The sequence below is a fragment of the Bos indicus x Bos taurus genome, chromosome 8 (genome assembly GCF_003369695.1).
Source record: "Bos indicus x Bos taurus breed Angus x Brahman F1 hybrid chromosome 8, Bos_hybrid_MaternalHap_v2.0, whole genome shotgun sequence".
Lineage (NCBI taxonomy): Eukaryota > Metazoa > Chordata > Mammalia > Artiodactyla > Bovidae > Bos > Bos indicus x Bos taurus.
The window spans coordinates 1,487,091-1,514,997 of record NC_040083.1 but is presented as its reverse complement, the minus strand read 5'-3'; the positions used below and the strand labels follow the sequence as shown (position 1 = coordinate 1,514,997).

The 27,907-nt window shown below is 45.7% G+C and overlaps 1 protein-coding gene across 1 annotated transcript; it reads left to right on the top strand.

The window, feature by feature from the left end:
* The first annotated feature begins 786 nt into the window (after positions 1-786).
* Positions 787-26,157, top strand: LOC113896860 (histone PARylation factor 1). The gene is made up of 8 exons (XM_027548939.1): positions 787-948; positions 12,450-12,609; positions 14,311-14,500; positions 15,792-15,890; positions 21,595-21,745; positions 23,422-23,509; positions 24,846-25,018; positions 25,917-26,157. Exons 1-8 carry the CDS (start codon positions 901-903, stop codon positions 26,046-26,048), a joined length of 1,041 nt encoding a protein of 346 aa, XP_027404740.1. The 5' UTR covers positions 787-900; the 3' UTR covers positions 26,049-26,157.
* Positions 26,158-27,907: the final 1,750 nt, after the last annotated feature.

Genomic DNA, 27,907 nt, shown 5'->3' with positions numbered 1-27,907 from the left:
ATGTGAGGTCTAGTCCCCTGACCAGGTATGGATCCTGGACCCCCTGCATTGGACCACCAGGGAAGCGCCCCCTCCCCGTCTTTTGTCTGCAGCAGCTCAAATAATGGAGTGTTTATTTCAGAGGCTAGATGTGATATCTGTTGTTTTGAACGCATGAAAAAGATTGGAAATAAATATCTTTTTTAAAATTGTATCTTGGATCAGGAGCTTAAAGTTAGGTGAATCCTAGAATCAATCACTCTCTTCAGGAGTACGTAGGAATTCTTGATCCCATTTCCACTGTCTTTTATTAATCTGTTTCATTAACAATCTATCCCCTAAATAGTAAACCCAGTGACTTTTCGTAACTATTATTGTTGCAGTATGTGTTTTCTCAACCTGTACTGTGACCAGCTGTACTTTTCTATTGTACTTTTGTTTTCTGTTGTGCTTTTGTTTCTATTGTACAGGTTTTCTTGACCTGTACTTTTCTATTGTAGCATTTTATTGGGTCTGAGAACCTTCAAGTATGCAACCCCAACTGCTACAACTGATTTTATGTGTCGCTATATGGTTCTGGTAGTTAATGTGTGAATTCTCATTCTTTAGAATACTACAGAATGAGGCCTATATATTTTCTTTTACATATAATTTGATAGAAACGTTTTAAAATGCAGTAATTCTTTAAAGGAAAACCAGATGCTCAGGTGGGTCAGCTTGCGGAGGGCGCACCTGCCCGGCAGGCGGAGTAGGCGGGGCCTCGGCCACGCGCGGGCTTGGAGGCGGGCTGGGGGCGGTGCCTTTTCTCTGTTTGTGCGCGCGGCGGCGGGGGGAAACGATTGGTGGCCCTTGAACCGGAAGTGGTTGGCGGCGCGCGGGCTCTCGGCGGGACCGGCTGGCACTGCAGCTTCTTGCTGCAGGATGGTGGGCGGTGGCGCGAAGCGTAGACTCCGCGGAGAGGGGCCGCAGGTACCGCATTGAGGTCCGAGGGCGGCCGTGGGCCCGAGGATCGCGCGGCGCGTTTGTCCTCGGCTGGAGGGCAGGCCGCGCGCTGCGGTCGGAGCGGAGAGCGGCGCCGCGCCTCGTCTCCGGGTCCCTTGGGGGCGCGCTGACAGCTCAAGGCCGGTTACAGTCTCGGGGCCCAGCCCTGGGGCGGCCACAGCCCGGGGTCCTCGGGGTCAGGTTGGCGCGGCCTGGCGGACCTCCCCCGGGGCGCGGGCTGACTTAGCCCACTCCCCCTACACCACCCTCCTTGTCCCACCCGTAGGATGGCGTGTGGGGCCCCTCCCGTGGAGCCGTCCCCGAAGCGGGTGACTCGGGGGATTGGTGTCGGGGCGCAGCGCCGAGCTCGGTCCGGGGCGCTCGGGATAGGGAAGAGGGGCGCTCACTTGGAGGGGCCGTCTGCTTAGGCTTTCTTGCATCTCACGTGAGTCAGCACTGCAAGAACAGGAAAGAGTCCGGCTGTAAAGAGTAAAGGAGGGTTTCCAAAACTTCCTTCAGCCGCGCTGTCAGCTGGGGTGCAGGTGGTGGCGGGGTTGGGGTGAGACGGTGCCGGAGGGCCAAGTTCTGGGCGGCCTTTGCCCCCGTCGCGCTTTCTAGAAATACAAGGGTAAATAAAGGATAAGGGCAGCTCTGAGGGGGACAGGTACTGTATAGTCCTGAACTCTAGTTATTGAGAATTGGGGGATCCTGAACTAGCATGTGAGCTCAGGCAGCGCTGAAACGCTCGTTCCTCCTTTTAAAGGGGCAGTGAACTGCTCTGACAGAGTGTTAGTGTTAGGAAAAAAGTCTCAGAAATGAAGAGGAGTCCACAGAGGCTACGGTTAACCTAATATAGGTAGCAGTTATGTATTCTGTGTTAGCACTGTTCTGTCTGTGTCTACAAATAATTTATTGTCACAGCTTTATGATATAGGTACTACATAGACCTTTTTTGTAGCTGAGAAAATAGGGCACAGAGGTTAGATAACTCACCCAAGGTGACAGAGCTGGAAATGGCAAGAGTCAAGAATCTCCCTGAGCAGCCTAACCAGTATGCAAAACTGCCTTTTATCGAGGTATTTTTAAAGGCTCTTCTTTATAACATCTTAGATTTGCGCCTGTCTTTGAAAGTCTAGCCAAAGGCTGTTACACAAACAAGAGGGAGGGTGGGTCAGGTCCTGATGAGTTCCTGCTGTTGCCTGTTTACAGTTGGAGAGGCAGCATGCAGTGGTTGAGCACCACCCCGCCCCCCCGCCCCAACCCCGGAGCTGGCCCACCTGGGGTTCAGTGCGGTTCTTCACTTTCTAGGTGGAGACCCAGGGCAAGTCACTTAACCTCGGTTTCCTCCTCTGTAGAGTGTGGCTAATCAGATCAGATCAGATCAGTCGCTCAGTCCTGTCCGACTCTTTGTGACCCCATGAATCGCAGCATGCCAGGCCTCCCTGTCCATCACCAACTCCCGGAGTTGACGGAGACTCACATCCATCGAGTCAGTGATGCCATCCAGCCATCTCATCCTCTGGCATCCCCTTCTCCTCTTGCCCCCAATCCCTCCCAGCATTAGAGTCTTTTCCAGTGAGTCAACTCTTCGCATGAGGTGGCCAAAGTACTGGAGTTTCAGCTTTAGCATCACTCCTTCCAAAGAAATCCCAGGGCTGATCTCCTTCAGAATGGACTGGTTGGATTCCCTTGCAGTCCAAGGGACTCTCAAGAGTCTTCTCCAACACCACAGTTCAAAAGCAATTCTCCGACGCTCAGCCTTCTTCACAGTCCAACTCTCACATCCATACATGACCACAGGAAAAACCATAACCTTGACTAGATGAACCTTTGTTTGCAAAGTAATGTCTCTGCTTTTGAATATGCTGTCTAGGTTGGTCATAACTTTCCTTCCAAGGAGTGAGCGTCTTTTAATTTCATGGCTGCAGTCACCATCTGCAGTGATTTTGGACCTCCCCAAAATAAAGTCTCTCACTGTTTCCACTGTTTCCCCATCTATTTCCCATGAAGTGATGGGACCGGATGCCATGATCTTCGTTTTCTGAATGTTGAGCTTTAAGCCCACTCTTTCTCTCTCCACTTTTACTTTCATCAAGAGGCTTTTTAGTTCCTCTTCACTTTCTGCCATAAGGGTGGTGTCATCTGCATATCTGAGGTTATTGATATTTCTCCCAGCAATCTTGATTCCAGCTTGTGTTTCTTCCAGTCCAGCGTTTCTCATGATATACTCTGCATATAAGTTAAATAAACAGGGTGACAATATACAGCCTTGACGTACTCCTTTCCCTCTTTGGATCCAGTCTGTTGTTCCATGTCCAGTTCTAACTGTTGCTTCCTGACCTGCATACAGGTTTCTCAAGAGGCAGATCAGGTGGCCTGGTATTCCCATCTCTTTCAGAATTTTCCACAGTTTATTGTGATCCACACAGTCAAAGGCTTTGTCATAGTCAATAAAGTGGAAATAGATGGTTTTCTGGAACTCTCTTGCCTTTTCCATGATCCAGTGGATGTTGGCAATTTGATCTCTGGTTCCTCTGCCTTTTCTAAAACCAGCTTGAACATCAGGAAGTTCACGGTTCACATATTGCTGAAGCCTGACTTGGAGAATTTTGAGCATTACTTTACTAGCATGTGAGATGAGTGCAATTGTGCGGTAGTTTGAGCATTCTTTGGCATTGCCTTTCTTTGGGATTGGAATGAAAACTGACCTTTTCCAGTCCTGTGGCCACTGCTGAGTTTTCCAAATTTGCTGGCATATTGAGTGCAGCACTTGTAGTACCTATTAATAGCTCATGAGGTACTTCTGGGGATTAGATGAGTTCCATCTATAGGTGTTTAGAACAGTGGCAGGCACTGTAGTAAGTGCATAACAAGTACTTATCACTAACAGTGTTTACTGTCATCTTTATTGCTATTAGTATCACTATTGGGGCTTCCCAGGTGGTGCTAGTGATAAGGAACCAGCCTGCCAATGCAGGAGACTTAGATGCTTCTGGGTTGGGAAGATCCCCTGGAGGAGGAAATGGCAACCCTCTCCAGTGTTCTTGCTTGGAGAATCCCACGGACAGAAGAGCTTGGTGGGATACAGTCCATGGGGTCGCAAAGAGGAGAAACAGCTGAAGCGACTTAGCGTGCACGACACCATCAATTTTTTGATCCAATTTGAACAGCCTTTTTGTTCAGTTTAATTTTTTATGACCTGTGACACATTGTAATCTTTGGCATAATCCACTGTTATCCTTGATCATGGCCCACTTTGACCTCATTTGTTTAGTTATAGAACAGACACCTGGGAAGCCATTGCCCAGCCCAGGGACTGAAAGGAGAACCACAGCTCTCCATCCTCACGGTCCTCACTTGTCCTTTCTGCCCAGCTCCTTCCTGTCGCCCTTATTCAGTGCAGCTACAATCCTCAACTGTCTGTTTTTCCTTTGTCTTCTTATTTTACCTTTATCATCCATGAGGTTATTATGTCTGTCTGAACTATATTTTGAACTTCATAAAATGGCTGTCATGCTGTATATAATCTTTGGGGATTTTTTTTCTTCATTTAATGTTGTTAACATTGATCCATATTGTGTGTGGCTGTTTCCTTTTCACTAAGTAATACTCCATTTTGAGCCCTCTGAACTCATAATCACAGAAAACTAACCAGTCTGATCACATGGACCACAGCCTTGTCTAACTCAATGAAACTATGAGCCATGCCATGTAGGGTCACCCAAGACGGATGGGTCATGGTAGAGAGTTCTAACAAAACGTGGTCCACTGAAGAAGGGAATGGCAAACCACTTCAGTTTTCTTGCCTTGAGAACCCCGTGAACTGTATGTAAAGACAAAAAGATAAGACATTGAAAGATGAATTCCCCAGGTTGGTAGGTGCCTAATATGCTACCGGACATCAGTGGAGAAATAACTCCAGAAAGAACGAAGAGACGAGGCCAAAGAAAAAACAACACCCAATTGTGGATGTGACTGGTGATGGAAGTAAAGTCCGATGCTGTAAAGAGCAATATTGCATAGGAACCTGGAATGTTAGGTCCGTGAATCGAGGCAAATTGGAAGTGGTCAAACAGGAGATGGCAAGAGTGAACGTCGACATTCTAGGAATCAGCAAACTAAAATGGACTGGAATGGATGAATTTCACTCAGATGACCATATTATCTACTACTGTGGGTAAGAATCCCTTAGAAGAAGTGGAGTGGCCATCATAGTCAACAAGAGTCTGAAATGCAGTACTTGGATGCAGTCTCAAAAATGACAGAATGATCTCTGTTCATTTAAAAGGCAAACCATTCAATATCACAGTAATCCAAATCTATGTCCCAACCAGTAATGCTGAAGAAGCTGAACGGTTCTGTGAAGACCTACAAGACCTTCTAGAACTAACACTGAAAAAGGATGTCCTTTTCATTATAGGGGACAGGAATGCAAAAGTAGGAAGTCAAGAAACACCTGGGGTAACAGGCAAATTTGGCCTTGGAGTACAGAATGAAGCAGGACAAAGGCTTATAGAGTTTTGCCAAGAGAATGCACTAGTCATAGTAAACACCCTCTTCCATCAACACAAGAGAAGACTCTATACATGGACATCACCAGATGGTCAACACCGAAATCAGACTGATTATATTCTTTGCAGCCAAAGATGGAGAAGCTCTATACAGTCAGCAAAACAAGACCGGGAGCTGACTGTGGCACAGACCATGAACTCATTGCAAATTCAGATTTAAATTGAAGAAAGTAGGGAAAACCACTAGACCATTCAGGTATGACCTAAATCAAACCCCCTACGATTATACAGTAGAAGTGAGAAATAGATTTAAGGGTTTAGATCTGATAGACAGTGTGCCTGAAGAACTATGGGTGGATGTTCATGACATTGTACAGGAGGCAGAGATCAAGACCATCCCCAAGAAAAAGAAAGGCACATAGGCAAAATGGTTGTCTGAGGAGGCCTTACAGATAGCTGTGAAAAGAAGAGAAGCAAAAGGCAAAGAACAAAAGGAAAGTTATAACCATTTGAATGCAGAGTTCCAAAGAGTAACAAGAAGAGATAAGAAAGCCTTCCTCAGTGATCAGTGCAAAGAAATAGAGGAAAACAATAGAATGGGAAATACTAGAGATCTCTTCAAGAAAATTAGAGATACCAAGGGGACATTTCATGCAAAGATGGGCACAAGAAAGGACAGAAATGATATGGACCTAACAGAAGCAGAAGATATTAAGAAGAAGTGACAAGAATACACAGAAGAACGATACAAAAAAGATCTTCACAACCGAGATAAATCAGGATGGTATGATCACTCACCTAGAGCCAGACATCCTGGAATGAATGCAAAGTCAGGTGGGCCTTAGGAAGCATCACTATGAACAAAGCTAGTGGAGGTGATGGAATTCCAGTTGAACTCTTTCAAATCTTAAAAGATGATGCTGTGAAAGTCCTGCACTTGATATGCCAGCAAATTTGGAAAACTCAGCAATGGCTGCAGTACTGGAAAAGGTCAGTCTTCATTCAAGTCTCAAAGAAAGGCAGTGCCAAAGAATGCTCAAACTACTGCACAGTTGCACTCATCTCACATGGTAGTAAAGTAGTGCTCAAAATTCTCCAAGCCAGGCTTCAACAGTACGTGAACTTCCAGATGTTGAAGCTGGATTTAGAAAAGGCAGAGGAGCCAGAGATCTAATTGCCAACATCTGTTTGATCATCGAAAAATTAAGAGAATTCCAGAAAAACATCTACTTCTGTTTTATTGACTATGCCAAAGCCTTTGACTATGTGGATCACAATAAACTGTGGAAAATTCTGAAAGAGATGGGAATACCAGACCACTTCACCTGCCTCTTGTGAAACCTGTATGCAGGTCAGGAAGCAACAGTTAGAACTGGACATGGAACAACAGACTGGATCCAAAGAGGGAAAGGAGTACGTCAAGGCTGTATATTGCGACCCTGCTTATTTAACTTATATGCAGAGTACATCATGATTAACACTGGGCTTGATGAAGCACAAGCTGGCATCAAGATTGCCAGGAGAAATAGCAATAACCTCAGATATATAAATGACACCACCCTTATGGCAGAAAGTGAAGAAGAACTAAAGAGCCTCTTGAAAGTAAAAGAGGAGAGTGAAAAAGTTGAGTTAAAACATTCAGAAAACTAAGATCATGGCATCTGGTCACATCACTTCATGGCAAATAGATGGGAAAACAGTGGAAACAGTGAGAGACTTTATTTTGGGGAGGTCCAAAATCACTGCAGATGGTGACTGCAGCCATGAAATTAAAAGACTCTTGCTCTTTGGAAGAAAAGTTAAGCCAACCTAGACAGCATATTCAAAAGCAGAGACATTACTTTACCAACAAAGGTCCATCTAGGCAAGGCTATGGTTTTTCCAGTGGTCATGTATGGATGAGAGAGTTGGACTGAGTGCAGAAGAATTGATGCTTTTGAACTGTGGTGTTGGAGAAGACTCTTGAGAGTCCCTTGGACTGAAAGGAGATCCAACCAGTCCATCCTAAAGGAAATCAGTCCTGAGTATTGATTGGAAGGACTGATGCTGAAGCTGAAACTCCAATACTGTAGCGCTGATGAGGAGAACTTTGAAAAGACCCTGTTGCTGGAAAAGATTGAAGGCAGGAGAAGAAGAGACGATAGAGGATGAGATGGCTTGATGGCATCACCGACTCAATGGGCATGAGTTTGAGTAAACTCTGGGAGTTGGTGATGGACAGGGAGGCCTGGCGTGCTGCAGTTCACGGGGTCGCAAAGAGTTGGATATGACCGAGCAACTGAACTGAAAACTCCAATGTTTGAAAATCCTGTAACCATTCTCCTGTCAATAGGCATTTTCATTTGTCCTATTTTCAACTCATAAAACAGTACCTTTCTATGTATATCATCTGGTTCATAAATGTGCTTTGCAGACTTTAAATGATACCTAAAGTTACAAGGTCAAGTTGATCCTGAAGTTTAGGATTTCTCAGTGTTGGTTCTGTGGACATTTGAGCCAGTTAGTTAAGCTTCTCTTAAAGGGCCTCTCCTGTGTTGTAGGACACTTAGCAGCGTCCCTGGCCTCCACCCACCAGAGTGGCAGTAGCACACGCTCCCTCCCAAATTTGTACAACCAACAACGTCTCCAGACACTGCTGAGTGTGTCCCCCTGGAGGCAGGATGGCTCAAGTGGAACAACCCTGATGTAGATGGGAATGGAAGGACAGGAAGGAAAGTTCCTACCACTTCTCAGAGACTGAAGATACGTAACCTTTGACCAGGAATTTTATCTCTGCAGAGATGGGCCGGGTATCTAAGGGGCATTGGAAAGCCTAGCCTACTTACAAAATACACTTATATTGCAGAGATGCTGGAGGGAGTTTTATAACCAATCTGGCATTAAAGGACCTTTTCTGAAATAATTTTTTAACTGTTTTAACCTCTCATATCCAGTTATATCTGACAATTTCCCCCGGTATGATTGCTTAGTCTGTTTAAACAAGAGGCATGATGGCATCCTGTTTACCCAAACGAGGCGAAACCTGCTCTTTTCTTTCTTTCTTTTTTTATTTCATTTTTTATTTTGTATTAGGGTATAGCCAATTAACAATGTTGTGATAGTTTCAGGTGGACGGTGAACGGACTCAGCCACACATATACGTGTATCCGTTCTTCCTGCAAACTCCCCTCCCATCCAGGCTGTCGTGTAACATTGAGCAGAGTTCCCTGTGCTCTACAGTAGGTGCTTGTTGGTTGTCCATTTTAAATGTAGCAGTGTGTTCATGTCCATCCCAAACTCTCTTATTATCCCTTCCCCTGCATCCTTCCCCACCTCAACCCCCCCCACCCCACGGCCAACCATAAGTTCATTCTCTCAAGTCTGTAAGTCTGTTTCTGTTTTGTAAATAAGTTCATTTGTATCATTTCTTTTTAGATTCCACATATAAGGGATGTCAAAGGATATTTCTCCTCTGTCTGACTTCAGTCAGTGTGACAATCTCTAGATCTACTTATGTTGCCACAAATGACATTATTTTATTCTTTTTAATGGTTGAGTAATACTCCATTATATATACACACCACATCTTTATGCATTCCTCTCTTGATGGACTTTCAGGTTGCCTCCATGTTTTGGCTATTGTAAACAGTGCCTCAGTGAACACTGAGGTACATGGATCCTTTCAGATACGTTTTACTCTAGATACATGCCCAAGAGTGGGATTTCTGCATCATATGGTAGCTCTATTTTAGTTTTTTTAAGGAATCTTTATACTGTTCTCCATGGTGGCTATACCAGTTTATATTCCCACCAACAGTGTAGGAGGGTTCCCTTCTGTCCACACTCTGTCCAGCATTTATTGTTTGTGGATTTTTTGAAGGTAGCCATTTTGACTGGTGTGAGATGAGATACCTCATTGTAATCTTGATTTGCATTTCTCTATTTAGCAAAGTTGAACATGTTTTCATGTGTGTCTTGGCCATCTGAATGTCTTCTTTGGAGGAGTGCCTGTTAACTCCTCTGTCCATTTTTTGACTGGGTTGTTTGTTTTGATGTTGTTAAACCTCACGAAGTGTTTGTAAATTTTGAAGACTAGTCCATTATAGCTCCTCCATCCATGGGATTTTCCAGGCAAGAGTACTGGAGTGGGGTGCCATTGCCTTCTCCAATAGGTCATATTACATGCAAGTATTTTCTCCCAGTCAGTGGGTTGTCTTTTCATTTTTTTTTTATTGTGTCCTTTGCTGTGCCAAAGCTTTTGAGTTTAAGTAGGTCCCATTTGTTTTTGTTTTTGTTTCCATTATTCTGGGAGACAAATCAAAAAAGACATGCTGCAATTTATGTCAGAGAATGTTTATAGTGCCTGGTCTCACATTTAGGTCTTTAATCTATTCGGGTTTATTTTTGTGTGTGGTGTTAAAGAATGATCTAATTTCATTTTCTTACAAGTAGCTGTCCAGTTTTACCAGCATCATTTGTTAAAGAGACTGTCTTTCCAACATTGTGTGGTATTGTTGCCTTTGTTGTAGGTTAATTGGCTATAGTTGCATGGGTTTATTTCTGGGTTTTCTATCCTGTCCCATAGATCTATATTTCTATTTTTGTGCCAGGGCATACTGTTTTGATGACTGTAGCTTTGTAGTATAGTCTGAAGTCAGGGAGCCTGAGTCCTCCAACTCTGTTTCTCTTTTTCAAAACTGCTTTAGCTATTTGGGGTCATTTGTGTCTCCATAGAAATTTTAAGATTTTTTGTTCTAGTTCTGTGAGAAATTGGTAATTTGATAGGGATTGCATTGAATCTGTAGATTGCTTTGAGTAATATAGTCATTTTGACAATATTGATTCTTCTAATCCACAATCATGGTATATCTCTCCATCTGTTTATATCTTTTTCAATTTATTTTGTTAGTGTCTTAGTTTCCACAGTATGGGTCTTTTACCTCCTTGGGTAGGTTTATTGCTAGGTACTTTATTCTTTTTGATACAATGATAAGTAGAATTGTTTCTTGAATTTCTCTTTCTGATATTCTGTTGCTAGTGTACAGAAATGCAACAGATTTCTGAGTTAATTTTGCATCCTGCAACTTTAGCAGACACACTGATGAGCTCTGGTAGTTTTCTGGCAGCACCTTTAGGATCTTCTGTGTATATTGTCCTGTCAACTGCAGACAGTGACGGTTTAACTTCTTTTCCAATTTGGATTCCTATTCTTTCCTTCTCTTCTCTGATTGCCGTAGCTAGTACTTCCAAAACCGTACTGAATAAAAGTGGCGAGAGTGGACATCCTTGTGGGCATTCTTGTCTTGTTCCTGAGCTTAGATGAATGCTTTCAGCTGTTCATCACTGAGTATGATGTTGGCTGTAGGTTTGTCATATATGGTCTTTATTATGTTGAGGTGTGTTCCCTCTGTGCTTACTTTCTGTAGAGTCTTTATTGTAAACAGCTGAATTTTGTCAGAGGCTTTTTCTGCATCTGTTGAAATGATCATATGTTTTTATTCTTCAATTTGTTAATATGGTACATAACACTGATTTGCAAATATTGAAAAACCCTTACTACCCCGGGATGAATCCCACTTGCTCATGGTGTATCATCCTTTTAATGCATTGTTGGGTTTGGTTTGCTGGTATTTTGTTGAAGCTTTTTGCGTCTGTATTCATCAGTGATACTCACCTATAACTGTCTTTTTTTATGTGGTGTCTGTCTGGTTTTGGTCCAGGGCGATGGTGGCCTCATTGAGAGTGTTTGGAAGTGTTCCTTTCTCTACAGTATATGGTGACATAAACTTGGTGAACCTGATCTTGGAATTTACAGAAGTGGAGGGGAAGGTCTTTGGAAGGGGCTGCAGTCTTTCACAATGACAGTTGAATGGGCTGTCAGTAAATTATGAATTGTTTCTCTTTAAAGCTCACACTGGGGTTTCCCAAGTGGCACAGCAGTAAAAAATCCATCTGCAATGCAGAAGATACAGGTCTGATCCCTGGATTGGGAAGATCATTTTGAGTAGGAAATGGCAACCCACTCCAGTATTCTTGCCTGGAAAATGTTGTGGGCAGAGGAGCCTGGTGGGCTATAGTCTATGGGGTCCCAAAGAGTTGGACATGACTTAGCACAGCATACACACCTGTGAAGGCATCTGGTCCTGGACTTTTGTTTGTTGGGAGTTTCTTCATAAACATAGTTTCAGTTTCAGAGTTCGTGATTGACCTATTCATATTTTCTGTTTCTTCCTGGTTCAGTTTTGGGAGACTGTGTCTTCCTAAGACTTTGTCCATTTCTTCTAGGTTGTCCATTTTATTGGCGTATCGTTGCTCGTAGTAGTCTCATGATCCTGAGTGTTTCTATGGTGTCCATTGTAACTTCTTCTTTTTCATTTCTCATTGTATTGATTTGATGAATCTGATGATTTTGATGAATTTTTTCCTTGATGAATCTGGCTAAAGGTTTTTCAATTTTGTTTATCTTTTCAAAGAACCAGCTTTTAGTTTTGTTGATCTTTGCTGTTGTTTCCTTTTGTATCTGTTTCCTTTATTTATGCTCTGCTCTCTACGATTTCTTCCCTTATACTAATTTTAGGTTTTGTTCTTTCTCTAGTTGCTTTAGGTGTAAGATTAAGTTGTTTATTTGAGATTTTTCTTGTTTCTTGAAGTAAGATTCTGTTGCCATAAATTTCTGTCTTAAAACTGCTTTTGCTGCATGTCATAAAACCCTGCCCTTTTCTTATTCCTCATTTCCTGCTGTTTACCTTTTCTTTTTTCCATTTTGGCTTTTTGCTTTCTATGTTTCCATTATCTTAGAGATATGTGTTTAGATATTTGTTGTGTGTGCCCCTCCTGACCCAATTACTGTTCTTTTTCTCCTTGCCCAAAAGAATCCCCAGATTTTACTCAAACACCATATATAGAGTTTTAAAGAAAATGCATGTATCTCATAGAGTTGGGGGAATAAGATAAGCAAATTACTTTTAGAGAAACTAAGTTTTGTGTGCTGATTTTCAGTGTGAAAAACCGGTCGATGTGAAGAAGAGTAAGTCCTCTGAAGCTGATGTGCCCGGTGACCTTCGAAAAGAGGTGGAAAGCCATTACAGGCTTCCTCTGCCTGAAGATTTCTACCACTTCTGGAGGTTCTGCGAAGGACTTGACCCTGAACAGCCAGCTGGTGAGTGTTCCAGAACCTTCCTCCTGCTGCTGCCAGTGGAAAAGGCAGTAGGAAGCTGGACTCAGGATCTAAACAGTTCACAGAAAAGGAGCTTCCCCAAAGAGGTGTGAAGTCAGAGAAGCAGAAGGTAATGGTGTCACTGTGACCTGTTACACTAGCAGAGGTGCATCACCCCGTAGTGCACTCTGATGAGCGGCTTGGGGGAAAACGGGAGCACACTCTGACCATGAGCGTGACTTAGCAGCTGCTTCTAGGAGCCTGTTGTACGGACGCAGTGAACCCAAACCTGTGTTCAACAGCAGTGAAACAAGAAGTAGGAAACAGCATATGTGCTCACAGTCACACATCTGTTCAGTGGACTGTATGTATAGTTTCAGAAGAATCCGGCAGATTTGCAGGCAGTAATAAAGCATTGTGCCTGGAATATTTTAAGTGAAAAAAGAGACCGTGTATAGCTTTTGCTGCATTAGTATTACGTCAGGAACATACACAGCCACGCACACAGATACACACCACACACAGACAGAAGCACACATCCCTGTATACTTTGTGAGCATACTGTCCCTGGAAGGTACACCAAAAACGGGTCACGTTGCAGCAGTTACTTTTCCCTGTTACCCTTTTGTACTGACGGAGTGTCTTCATGCGGTGCGGGGAAGCACTGCCTGGACTGTAGACAGGAACGTACACCGGGAGAGAGCTGGGCTTGGGCCGTGTTATCCACACATTCAACCATGCAGCAGCAACCTGTCTACAAGTATTCACAGACGTGTACAAGCGTGTTGGCAGAGATGGCCACTGAAGCAGTGTTTAGATTGAAAATGTAACAAACAGTAAATGCCTATCAATAGAGTAGACGTCCTCTTTCTTTAAAGAAACATTTAGTAGCCTGAGAAACTATTCAGAGGATTTAAGTGAGAACAGGATGAAGAACTAAAAAGCAGAGTACAAACAGCAAGATCTCCCTTTATAGCCCTATCTCATATCTGTTCATGGAGGGGGATGTTATTTTCCTCCCTCCAAGTCAACTATCTCCATGCCCTTCTCACTGTTGGCCCTTGCAAGAGTTCTCCCTCCGTGGCATTCTGGGCCCTGGTCCTGCCTCTGCGGGAAGCAGAGGGGCCTGTCTGTCGTAAGCGTGCACACCTGGCGACTCTGATCAGTGACTGGAGAAGGAAGTGGATTCAGCCTGGGTTAGGGTGAGCCAGACTGAGCGCCCAGGAGGCCAGGAATCGAGACTGATCAGTAGTTGAGGGGGGGAGGGAGGAAGTACTTTAATTAAACACATTTGTAGTTAAATTACTTGTCCTCATGGGCTAGCCCTCTTGCCTCTCCCTTGGTCTGGGTGTGCTCACATATTTGAGGCAACAGCTGCATTGCATAATAATGAGACAAGCTAAACGTCTGCAGCTCTAATAGGCCCCCAGGAACACAGAGCTGTCCTGTTTGGGCCAAAGTCAGAAACAGCAGGAGTGTTTGAAAGGTCCTCAGTGGTAAAGTTACGAGGAAATCCTAAATGTAAGGGCCACATCTTCATTGCTCTGATTTCTTTTCCATAGAGTGTTTACAGCAGACATCTTCAAGTGACTGAAGACTTCTTTTACTTTAGAAGCTCTTTTTAAAGACGGTTGCTTAGAAACATTTTTCTGAATGAAAGGTACTATTTTCTGCTTCTTCTAAGTAAACTTGTTTAATTTATAGATTCACTATCTGCAAGCCTTGGACTTCGATTAGTGGGTCCTTATGATATCCTTGCCGGAAAACATAAAATAAAGAAAAAATCAGCAAGCTTGAATTTTAATCTTCACTGGAGATTTTACTATGATCCTCCTGAGTTCCAGACCATTATTATTGGAGACAGTAAAACTCAATTCCACATGGGGTATTTCAGGTAAGGGTCATTTCTTCTAAAATACAGCTTTGTCTTTGTTTAGTCACTAAGTTGTATCTGGGTCTTTGTGACTTCGTGGACTGTAGCCTGCCAGGCTCCTCTGTCCATGGATTGTCCAGGCAAGAATACTGGAGTGGGCTGCCATGCCCTCCTCCAGGGGATCTTCTCAACCCAGGGATTGAATTTGAGTCACCTGCATTGGCAGGCGGATTCTTTAGCATTGAGCCACAAGGGGAGCCCTTACTTCTCCCAAAATACAGCTATTGCCCCTTTTATGAGTGCAAGCAGACATTCACTGGCCTCCCCAAGGCGAAGGGCATGTACCCTCTGTTGGTGGTGTTCTAACTTACTGACCTACCCTGGAATGGATGAACTTGTTAGGCCAACCTCATCAGTTTTTCTGCTGTGCTTATAAACTTTTTTCTTTTCGGTTGAGAAGAGCTCTTTTTGCCCAGGGAAGGTAATTCGGAGCAGCTGCTGTGACTTAAGTTAGGCATGTGCTTCCGAGGGCCGTGGAACTAAGCACACACTCTGAAGCAGACTGGTCCTCTTGTTTATTGTCTGGGTGGCCCTGTACCAGTCCCCTGTACCCGTGACTTTCTGTGACTCACTTTCATCCCACACACCTAACAAGAATATCTGGGGGTAAATGGATACATGCAAGATGCTCAGACTTAGAAATAGAGCCGGTGGAGGTGGGGATCCCTTGTCCACTTGAGAGGTGCTGTCGTTGACGGCGGGGTGAGGGACAGAACATGGAGGGAACGTAGGGATGCTGTGGGCACCCAGGGCTGGGAGTCGGGCCCTGACCCGCTGGCCTCCCACTGCCCGTCCAGGACCTTAGCTGAGTCACCTGGTCTCTCTGTGTGGTTTCCTAGTCATACAGTGAAGAGACTTGGTGGTCGATATGCTTCCAGTTCTTTCACCGCAAATATTCTGTGGTCCTCCTGTCTCGTTTCTTTTTGCTGCTCCACGTTCTTTGTTTTTCACAGACTGTAAAACTGGGGTGGGATGATTGTATGTAATTTCACCTCCTTTTGACAAGCTTTATTCCCCCTTTCTTTGTATTTAGGTGTAAAAGTAACTAGGTCCTAAGAATCTTAATTTTAGGTTCTGTTATATAAATGAGATTTGTTGTGGATATTCCTAAGAAGCCTAGAACTTAAACCTAGCAAATTCATTAGCAATTTTTTAAAAGACATGCAGATATAAATTCTTATTTTCAAACCTAAAATCCTCCCTTCTGATAAGTTATGGGCAGCTAAATTTTTATTACCTTTCGTTTAAACAGGGATTCTCCTGATGAACTTCCTGTATTTGTCGGTACAAACGAAGCAAAGAAAAATTGTATAATTGTTCAAAGTGGAGATAATGTGTTTGCTGCAGTCAAGTAAGAAAATATTTCACTACCTCTCCTATTGATATTTGTTTACAATTTTTATACCGTATCAGTCTCTCTGATTTTTAGAGCATTTCCATGAATTTTGCAGACTTCCCTTGCATACACACTTCATCTTTTCACCAAACAATAGACTCTTTTCTGACTACTTAATGAAAATATTACTTAAACTTGACCTTATTTGTCCCATGGCAAGGTCACAGGATTTTTAGGCATCTGACTTTAAACACAGTCATGGCGAGCTCGTACTGAGCAGCTGCATTACGTGGAATGTGATTCACACAGAAGGTTGAGTGTCGTGAAGCAGGCAGTCTGCACATCCTGGGGGCAGGGTGGGAGTGAGGGACCGGTGGGGGGGTGGTGTTGATTCAGCTCAGTGGTGGGTGGTCTCTGACCCCCAGGGAAGAGCTGGGGAGTGGGGCTCCGGGACTACATTGTCTGTCAGGATCTGGGCCAGTGAGAGGGAGCCCCTTGCCCGCCGTCCCTGGACACTGGGGACGGGACAGGACGGTCATGTGCCTCTACGAGCCAGTGGGGCTGGATCCGGTCTCCACGCTCTGATATCAGGGCCTCGTCTTCAGTAGGGCAGGGGGGCGAGCGGCATGAGCTGAAGCACAGGATGGGCGTCGCGGGGGCACCTTGCTCTGTCCTGGGCAGCTGCAGGCCCCGTCTGCAGCACGTGTGCAGTGGACTGTAATAAAATGAAGAAGGCATCTGACTCGCTAAGTAGATCATGTTTGTGTGACATCTTTTAATCACCTGCTTTTAAAAAGACTTTGATTCCCTGTGCTTGCATGGCACAGATTGGCAGTAAACAGGACTCGGACTCAAGTCTGTCGGTGAGCCTGCAGGGCCCCTGCATGTGCAGACCGCTGCGTCCGAAGGGCGGAGGGCTCCCGGCAGGCTCCCTTCTCTCCTGGCAGCTCTGAAGTTACAGAAGGTGTGGCTTGCTCTTCATATTTTATATGGTTCTTCACACCCTTCGTTGTTTGTTTCCTTGTCCGTCTCCTGCGCTGATGTGTGGGTTCATGGGAGAGAGGCTTTTTCCTGTGCGCGGCGCCTGCTCTGTGAGTCAGGCATTCCTTCCACAAACTCTGACAGCAGAACCACCACGTTTCCTTCAGTCCTACTGGTCTTATTAAAAAGAAAGTTCAGTTGTTATCTAAAATAATACAAGATTGTTCTGGCATTTTTTAGCTTATCAGAGAACACAGAAGAAAGAAAACAAAAATTCACTGGTGATAAATTTATAATTTAGGGGAACACCACCAAGGATTTGAGTAGCTAACGTTATTCAAAAAATGTTTTGTACTTCGGTAATTTATATCAAACATGTTTGATAAAGTATTAATAATACTTCTATAGGTTATAATACTTTTCATTTATTATAGATTATAATACTTTGTGTATATTTAGTATAATTTTTGAGACTTTATTGAAATCAGTTAATTAAAATAATTTGTATATCAGCCTGAGTAAGGTGTTTTCAGGCAGACCATTTGTTAAAAACAAATTATTTATGCCTAGGGAAACTAGTTTTCTTTGCGTAAGATTTAATAGTAGCCCAAGAAAATGCAAATTCGGCTAACAAAGGTGAGTAAAAATGAAAGAGTGGTAATACCCAGTGGAGATCAGCCCTGGGATTTCTTTGGAAGGAATGATGCTAAAGCTGAAACTCCAGTACTGTGGCCACCTCATGCGAAGAGTTGACTCATTGGAAAAGACTCTGATGCTGGGAGGGATTGGGGGCAGGAGGAGAAGGGGACGCCAGAGGATGAGATGGCTGGATGGCATCACTGACTCGATGGACGTGAGTCTGGGTGAACTCCGGGAGTTGGTGATGGACAGGGAGGCCTGGCGTGCTGCGATTCATGGGGTCACAAAGAGACGGACACAACTGAGCGACTGAACTGAACTGAACTGAATGCCCAGTGGTGTTTACGGTGTAAGAAATCCTTGTGCTCTGTGTTAATTGGTAAAACGTTTATGGAGAGCAGTTGGAATACGGCTGTTTATATATTTTTTCAAAGATTTCTTCACAGATAATGAAGGTTGCCAGGTACGGTGCTGCACCTTAAATTAGCAATTCCATTCCTAGCTCCTTATCTGAAGAAGTTTTGGGTTTGTACACAGATATCTGTATATATTGCAGGTTATTTATAAAAAAGAAAAGTTGGAAAAAATGCACATTTCCAGCAGTAGAGAAAATTAGGTAAGTAAACAGAGACTATCCATGCAGTGTAGCACCAGGATATTGATCCGTCAGTTTAGGAAGGTGTGGACACATTGCATGAGGAGGTCATGTAACAGAATGGTGTGGAAAGGTCCCCGCTTCACATCCTGGAACACACACAGAAATCCAGGTAGACTGGAGGTTTTAAAATTCATATCTTTATACAACAAAATTAGAAGTTATTTTCTTTATTCTTTCTTTTCCCTAAAATAATTGTAGCAGTATCTGGACCTCACATACCTCCTGAAAGGTCTCAGAGACCGTGGGGTACACAGGCTGCTCTGGGCACTGATGCTGAGTTAATGGTTTGAGACCCTCACATGGGAGCTTCACCTCAGCTGCTGTTCCTCAGCTCCTCCAGAGCAGGACTCGGGAACATTTTTTAAAACTACCTATTACAGGTAAATCTGAGTGTAGCCCAGAGGTGCACTTCTGTAACTTTAATTCAACGAACATTCATTTCAGTGGACGTTTAATGGGTGCGTACTTCGATTGGGGCCCAAAGACCATTTAAAATATTTGCTGCTTTCTCTAAATACGGCCAGAGTGTTAGGTCTTGGGTCGAGTTGCACTGTTAAATATCCTCTTCTCTTCTCCCCTGCGCCCGGACATCCTCTGCCTCCCCGCCTTGCTGTCCTGTGTTGTGCAGACTTATTCTCATAGGCCATGACTTTTCAAGCAGTGGCTCTGAGTAGAATCCTTGAAACTGGGAACCCAGGAGGTTCTGATGCATGCTCAGCTCCGGAACCCGAACTGAACGGCGGCTATCAGACAGTGGGGTGTGGAGCCTGCCCGCCGGCTCAGGGGCCGTGAGGGGCGCTCTGGGTGGTGGTGGGGGTGTTCTCTCACCCCTCGACGAGCGGGCGGCAGCGGGTGATCGGCGGACGGTGTCGTCACAGCACAGCCACGACGCGAGTGTCAGCACCGTCCCCAGGTTGCCGACGGAGCTGGAAGGACGAATCAGGCCCTGCGGCTGGGCGCCGGGTGGGAAGTGCGGAGGGTCTGTCTCAGTGAGAGAGGCCCTGTGGGACCAAGAGCTGAGCTCAGCTGTTTTCCACTTCCACTGGAGAGAGTGGCCGGCACACAACCGGGTATTCCGACCTGAGTGTTCGGGAGACGTTTTCTCAAATGAACTGATGAAGACAATTGACTGTTGTCATTTCTAAAAATTCAAGATTTGAAAAGCAAATCTTGTAAGTTGTAACCAGCCTTGTGAGCATGGCAGCCGCTCACTTCCTGAAGACTTTGCTACTGTGATGGGTGGTGCTGTGGCTGTGGTCTCCCCCACCGTGACGGGACGGGGAGTCTGGTGTGACGGCGAGCTTCACTCTGGGGGAGCGCTCTATAGCCTAGTGAACTGATCTTTTCCTCACGAGCACCACAGGAGTCTCCCGAGGTCCAGGCTCACTCACGGCTCGTGGAACAGCACAGGACGTTCTGGCTCTTTCCGCGGGCACATCTCCGCCCGGAGCGGAGCACCGCAGAGCGGTGTCAGCACAGGTTTGAAGCTGAGATGGAGCTGGGCAAGCAGGAGCGGAAGTGGTCCTGCCGGGCAGCAGGGCCGCCGGTAGGGGTGGGCCCTGCCCCGAGAGGCCCTCCCCGTGGGCCCGCGGGAGGCAGGGAGGAGGCGCGCGTGGGGAGGGGCAGTGAGGGGAGGGGCCCCAGGCCCGGGCCGCAGTGTGCTGTGCAGTCCTGTTGACAGACCGACCTCCTGACTCACGGCTGCTGAGGCAACACGAGGTGTGCTGGGACTTTGCTGTAATTAGGAGACTCTGATCCTGGTGGTCTCAGCTTTAACCAGCGCACACTCATTCTCTCAGCTTGGGTACGGTGTGGTCCTCTGCCTCAGCTTCCTGATCTGTAAAATGGGGATGAGAACAATGCCCCAGCGGGCACTGCCCAGCGTCAGTGCTGGGCAGGAGCGGCTTCCTCCCGCGAGCCTGGCAGTGGCTGCAGGAAGGGGACTGGGCCAATTCCAGCTTGCTCTTGCACTCTTGACTTTCTGCTCTAGCGGTAGAAGTCTTTTTTAAAAAATTACTGCAGTATAGTTGGTTTACAATGTTGGGTTAGTTTCTGCTGTACAGCGCATGAGTTACACATATATCCCGTTTTTTAGATTCTTTTCCCATGTAGCTCATTACAGACTATTGTGTACAGTTCCCCGTGCTGTATACAGTAGGTCCTTATTAGTTATCTGTTTATATAGTGTGTACATGCCAGTGCCAATCTCCCAATTTATCCTTTACTTCCTGGTAACCGTAAGTTTGTTTTCTACATCTATAATTCTATCTTTGTTTTGTAGATAAATTCATTTGTATCCTATTTTTAAGATTCTTTTCCTCACTTCACTTAGTATGATAGTCTCTGGGTTCATCCATGCTGCACAGATGACATCATTTCGTTCTTTTATTGCTGAGTAGTATTCCATTGTATGTAGGTACCACATCTTCTTTACAAGTTGTAGGTACAACATCCTCTGTTGATGGACATCTAGGTTGCTTCCATGTCCAGGCTGTTGTGAATAGTGTGCAGTGAACACTGGGGTGCACCGACATGTCTTTTCAGATTATAGTTTTCTCCAGGTGTATGCTCAGGAGTACGGTAGCTCTGTTCTTAGTTTTTTGAGGATCCTCCATACTGTTCCCCATATTGGCTGCAAGAGTGTAGGAGGGTTCCCTTATCTCCACACCCTCTCATGCATTCTTAAAATTATTTCCATAACTGGCAATAAAGTACTATTTCACATACCTTTAATATTTATTTTGTATACTTCGCTGGCGGCCTGGTAATTAAGACTCTGTGCTTCTTCTGTTGGGGGGCATGAGTCCAATCCCCTGTGGGGGAACTAAGATCCCACACGCCTTACCATGCAACCAAAAAAATAAAAGTGAAAATTAAGTTACTTTAAAAAAAAGTTATTTTGAATTGTGCTTTTGTATTAGCTTATAAAATAGTTTTGCTTTCCTTTACATTTTTAAAATTTCTTAACACAGATTTGAAGGTAACATTTAAAAGAATTTGCTGATGTTTAAGTATTATAAAGGTCCTCCAGTTCTGCACAAGTGGAAAGTCGTTTTTTGGAGTCTCCACATTCTTTTCTCCTGTTACATCAGACTTCTGCAAGGTTGTATGTCAGATCCTAGCATCAAGTGATGCAACATAAACTTGGCTTAACCTCACTTTTTAAGTACCTTGCGTCTTGGTTGTAGACATCACAGGGATAAACAGATCTTGTTTGCTGTTTCTGTGACTGGTAGGTATTTATTAATACTGCTTTTCTCTTGTCTGAAGAATCTGTTAGGGGCTTTGAGAGAACGTTGGTGGTTATTCTGCCTTCTATTTCTCGGGGTTTGATATCTGTAACTTGGCTCCCCTCAACTTCCCAGGGTCGGTGCACTTAGTACAGTAGGGTACATATGAACGAGGGCTACATACTAATGAGGGCTTTTACTTCTTTTTCAGATTATTTTTGATGAAAAAACTTAAAGAAGTAACAGATAAGAAGAAAAGTAGTCTCTTGAAAACCATAGATGAGAAACTCACAGAAGCAGCCAGAGAACTGGGGTTCTCCCTGGAGCAGAGAACTGTGAGGATGAAGCAGAGAGACAAGAAAGTATGAGTTCCATCCGTCGGTCTCTGTTTGCTGTTTCAGGGTGGGGGGCGGCGGGGGTGGGTTCCCGCTCACCTGCATCTCCTCCCCTCCCCTCCTGAGGAGAGCTGTCCCCGCCTCCCACAGAGCTGGCTCCAGGGTGGTTCGGGGGCTGGACTGGAAGAGTCCTGCAGGTGTGGTGGGCACGAGGCAGGGCACCCTCGCTGTGGTTGCAGAGCTCAGGCCAGGCCAGCCCAGTCTCTTTAGTCTTGACCTACCAGTCACTCATCTCATAGTAGAAGAGCGGCTTTGTACCTCACACTTGCTTACATTTCTTTTTTTAATAGCTAAGGCTGGATGATTTCATGCCAGGTGATTTTGGGTAGATTTGTAAAGGTCTGCCTTACGGGCTTTATATAGTCAGCCCTGAGGGTAGTTGGCATATGGGCGACGTTGTTCCTGAGCTGTGTACTGGGGTGTGCGAATTCCTCCAGGAATTGGTGTGAGAAGTCGTCTCTCCCTGCTTTATTGAGCCCACCAGCCTTCCTTTTGCGCCTGCTGTATGAGTGGAGTTTCATAAATAGCAGATACCTCTGGGTTTGGGATCCTTCGGGTTTTTCACTTGGCACCTGCCTGGGTAACAGAGAAGCTGAAAGAATTCTGCTTTGGGGCAAATGAGAATTCTGAGTCCATCCTGATAACCCCTGAGGAGGGACATTTATTACTGGAGTCTGGACACCCAGTCTCCTCCAGCCTCTGAGCAGGGTCTCCTGCATGTGGCTGCTTCATCTGTGCATTCTCAGGCAAATGGAGTACTAGTCAGCCCTGAATAAGCCAGTACTGGTAACTAAGTACTTTAGCTTAGTTATTAAAAATCCTACTCCAGTTCATTTTCTGATCCTGACTCAGCCGCAGGGGTGGGTGACTTTCAGGTAAGTTGTAGTCACTGAGTCCCTGTCTTATCAGCTCTTTTAGTCCTGGAGGTCAGGAAGTAGTTTCTAAAAGTGTCCATGGCATGAAACTCCCTGCATGGGGCATTTCCCTGCTCTAAGATTTCATGCTGCTGTTTTACCTCTCCAGTTTTCACCAGGGGCCTTTTCCCACCTTAGAGTGAGGGGAGGGGAGCGTGTCTCACCCCGCTGTGACGTAGCCTGGTAAACACATAAAAAGAAAAAAAAAAAAACACCTTAGAACCATGATTTCAACCATGGTGATAATGGTTATGTCATTTGCCTCCATAAAGGGTGCCCCCAAACTAGAAGCTGCCTGACTTAGGGGAAGTTTGCTGGCAAGTCTGAATGCTCCTGGGGACCTGTGTTTCGCAGACGGGCAGGAGTTCTGGCCACATCCCCTCCTGCTGGGCGGGCCTCTGGCTCTCTGCGCAGCAGCTGTGGCTGTGGCTGTGGACTGAACTGACACCACCCCCTGCCTCTGTGGCGGGACACCCGGGGATGACTTCCCTATGCTGACAGTTAGTAAAGGCCATTCATTGCACTGCTCTGTAATTATTTCAAGTACTTGACTTCTACCTGATTTTAAAGGAAAGAAATAATAGTTAACTTCTGCCCTGGGGTCCAAATCTACTGAAATAAAAGGCACAAATTATATTTTGGCAGAAGTCTTAAGGGTTTGTGTATGAGCTTTATTTGCCCCCTTTGTTGTTTTCGTCTATTTTCCATGTTATTTTTGTTTTATTTAAGGTGGTGACAAAGACCTTTCATGGGGCAGGCTTGGTTGTCCCAGTGGATAAAAATGATGTTGGATACAGAGAGCTCCCTGAAACGGATGGTAGGGTATTTATGTGGCCATGAGCATGTGTTAATGTGTGGGGGGAGTTTCCTTGTGTTGAATAGGTGGATACAGTTCCCCACCCACCTGCAGTGACGAAGGGCTCAGGCTCTGGGGTCAGGGAGGCTTGAACTGAAGCTGGGTTTGCAGCTGTGTGGCCTTAACCAGTTGTATAACTTTATTAAACGACATCTTCCATCTGTCACATGGTGAGTGGCGGTGAGTACCGTCCATAGGGGTGTCTGGGAGTAACCCGATACGTAAGGTGCTTATTATTAATGCACTGCTTGCCTAACAGCACTTGGAACAGTGTTTTTACAAGTTTAAACAATACGAGCCTATGGTCTAGGTGACTTTTTCTACTGTTTCACAACCTTTGACATTACGGTCACTTACACTAGTTACTGAAACAGCATGTGTTTGTGGACAGTTTTCCATCTGAATGTAGGTTTTTTTAGCTTTTAGAAGCCCATCCTGAGTTACTTCTTCTGTAAGTATAAGCACTCTTTGCAAATGGACTTTTCATACACAAAATCTAACTGTTGCTTTGTTGAAAAGGATACACAAAATCTGATGCTTTGTTGAAAAGGAGGATAAAATCTCTCCTGAGCGCTCTGCCTGTCCCCTGCCCTTCCCCTTTCCTTTTCTCCTGGGAACACGCCTTCATCTGGCTCCCTTGGGAGGGGAGGAGTGGGGCGTGCAAACAAGAGGGCATCGAGATCAGAAATGTTAAAGCACTGTTTTTTCTAATGTGGATAAATGTTAAGCAGTTTTCTCTATTTTACCTCAAATTGCATTTGTGCTGTGGCCCCACACCCCCACGTTGGTAAAGGAATTGGTAAAGGTTTAATTCCACAGTGATTTGTCTCTCGTATTTTTCTGTACTGCTTTTTAAAAGTAAGTTAGACAAAGGCAAAAAGAGCAAACTTTACTATTAGGATTTTTTTTTTTTTTTAAACCCAGCTTCTGGTGTGGATGAGCCTAGAGTGGGGCTCTGTGTATGCTCGGTCTCCATACTGTTTTTGATTTTTTTCAACCATTTAAAAATGAAAACACATTCTTATCTTGAGGACAGTTAAAAACAGGTGGGCCAGGCTTGTGCACCCTGGACTAGCCCAGGGAAAATCTCTGGAAGCTGGTGTGACTCCTGGTTGTAGTTAGACTCATGGAGAAACCACTTTGCTGGAACAAGAAATGGTTTTTGTTAAGATTCAAGCATAAAAATGGCTAAAGTAAAATGGCTGATGTGTTACAGCACCAAGGCAGGAGGCCCCAGGGACAGTGTCACGGGGAGGCGTGGGTGCTCACAGGTAACGCTGCGGCCCTGTTCTCTCAGCCAGCCTCAGGAGAATCTGCGGGACAATTGTGGAGGCCCCGAGCGACGCCGACAGACTGCAGGCCTTTGCCCCCGTCCAGGAGATGATGACCTACGTGCAGTTTGCTAACGATGAGTGCGACTATGGGATGGGGCTGGAGCTGGGACTGGACCTCTTCTGCCATGGCTCCCACGTGAGTGAGCACCACCCCCCCCCCCCCACACACACACGTGGGGTATGGACTCAGCTGGAATTTCAAAATGAACTTTTTGAAATTATTTTAAGCAGATTCTTGAAAGATTCTTGAGTTCTAAGAATATTTCTTATTTGAGGTTCATCTTATGTTTCTGGCCAAGGTGAACGACCAAGACTTTTTTGCCTTCAGGTATATGTGTTAACATGGGGCTTCCCAAGTGGCTCAGCGGTAAAGAAACCCGCCTGCCAATGCAGGAGATGCAGGTTTGATCCCTGGGTGGGGAAGATCCCCTGGAGGAGGAAATGGCAACCCACTCCAGTATTCTTGCTTGGAGAATCCCATGAACAGAGGAGCCTGGCGGGCTGCATTCCTCTAAAGAGTTGAACATGGCTTAGAAACTCAACAACAAATGTTCAAGTGATCTATTAGCTATGTATACAGCTTCGGTGTGACACATACACCTTCCTGGGCTCCATCTCATTCTCCATAGGGGATCTGTTCTGTGTTAGATGAAGAGCAAATGCTATTTGGAAATATGCTTTAAAATCTTTAAGACTCAGTGCCGATGTTTTATCATTAACACCTCCTCATTAAACAGGAGACACCCACTCACAGTTCCAGCAGGGGGTACCTCAGCTCTAGTTGTTTCAGGGTCAGGGAGGCAGGTGATACGGTGACTTCGGGGCTGTCACCTGCCTCAAGTCCTGTCTTCCCAGCAGTGGCCGTGGGAGTGTGGGGAGCGCTCCCCGACCCTCTGTCCTGCTTGTGGCCGCAGTCTGTCCTTCCCGGCCACGGCACCTGGAGACAGGTGAAGAGTCTGCATTTGGGACGTGGGCTCTGTTAAACAAGTACCTGCTGCGCTCTCTGGCTGATGTCACCTTCTTTGGTTTTTCAGTATTTTCATAAAGTTGCTGGCCAGCTTTTACCTCTGGCATATAATCTGCTGAAGAGGAATCTCTTTGCGGAAATTATTGAAGCTCATCTAGCAAACAGGAGCCAAGAGGACGTGGACCAGCTCGCAGCATGAGTGGGGCTGCCTCTCTGGTGTACAGGATTGCAGAGCTTTCGTGTGAAACATGTCCTTCTGTTTTTAAGGACTACAAGAAATAAATGAATGGCAACTTTACTTTCCTAAAGCTCTGGTGGCCTGCTTTTCTTTCAGACAGTTGGGTAACCTGCACGGTGATGCCCAGCTCACCTACGGAAGAGGGGGTTCAGCCCCACTGTCCCCTTCAACAGCAGGCCATGCCCAGCGCCTGTGGATGAGCCCGAAGGAGTTGGGTCCCGAGACTAGGGGTTAACACGAGCTGCAGCCACAAGGACAGGGCCTTGGGGCCCACCCCAGGCCCTCCCCAGCTTCAGGTGGACAGCATTTACTCAGCCCCTGGGGTCCATTCCTTCCGGCACTGCTCCCAGGGCTCGGCGTGTCAGTATAGCACAGGATGCAGACACTGTGTACTCAACACACCAGGAGGATTTTCCACGACAAAGTATGCACTGGGTCTCCAGTGCAGCCCAAGGGGAGCTGTGTTTCACCAGATGCAGATCCTTTTTAAACCTGACAAAACATCCCTCACCTTACAGACTCAGAGCTCACGGTCAGATGCAAAGCAGCAAGCTGTGGATGGGCCACAGGCCCGTTAGCAGAGCTTCCCCCCTGAGGTCACCTGGCTCACCCCCATCTTGTAGGACCAGCTAGGCCTGCCCACGGAACTCTCCAAAGTTACTGTGTCGCCGCCTCCTGAGTCCCAAGACCTGGAGTCTTCGGGACGGCAGAAGCAGGACACACTCCCGGGGAGGCCCTGGAGTCAGACGAGCCTCCAAATGGATGTGCGCCTGGTGAACACGGTGCCCCTCACTGGGTGCCAGGGGGAGTCTCCCCAGCACTACTGGAGATGACACACCCATAAGTCACAGCTCCCCTCAGCTGAAGCCCATGTCCAGCACTGCGCCCCCCCCGCCACCCCCTGCCACGGCCACTGAGACCCAGCAGACGGGGCCTCAGTCCCATCCAGGACTGGCCCGTGCTGACAGAGGGCCTCCTGCCACAGCCACTGAGACGCAGCACACAGGGCCTCAGTTCCATCCAGCACTGGCCCGTGCTGACAGAGGGCCCAGGCTGTGATGCAGTCCCTTCCCTGAGCGCTACCTGCAGGGCCCAGGCACGTCCGAATGCCAAGCGATTTGTGTTAAAAAACCGACACAGTACAGTGTGTGTTAAAACAGTCTAACCTTTGAAGCAGCACTTGAGCTCTTTCCACAGATTTGTTTAATTTCTAAGGTCCTTGTTAATATTGCAGAAGTATTTAGAAATAGTTGCTATTGCGTTTACCTTAATCTCAAGTGTACCTTCCATTAAAACCACGCAAGCTGGCTACAAATTCTCGATTCCTTTAACCATGCTGCTTGTTGATACAACCACTTCAAATGTAAGTTTTCTAAATTTGCCTTCTTGTGATTCAGTAATACAGATTTCAACAGGATTGCTTATTAAGGAATAAATGAAAGGGTAAAAAAAAAAAGCTTACCATCCATTCCTCACACACCTGTGTGCATATCATCAGAAGGCTTGGTATATGGGAACCAAAACAGGGTTTGTGCACCAGTGCCAAGAACATGGCAGTTACAATGTGAAGACTACAGCTATGAGCAGAGCTTCCTGAGAACAGGCTTGTGAAGACACTTCCAGGCTCCACACCCAGCAGCTGTGTCTGAGGGCTGGTCACACATTTTGGGAGGGGCCAGCCTTCCAAGGACTGAGACTTGTTCGTTCAAGAGCGAGCTCCTGCCAGCCCGACACCAAACCTCCCCTTCTTACCTCCTTCCTGCACTGGAGGCCTGGTCCTTCGAAATCTCACCAGACATTTTCAGGTCCTTTCCAGTGGC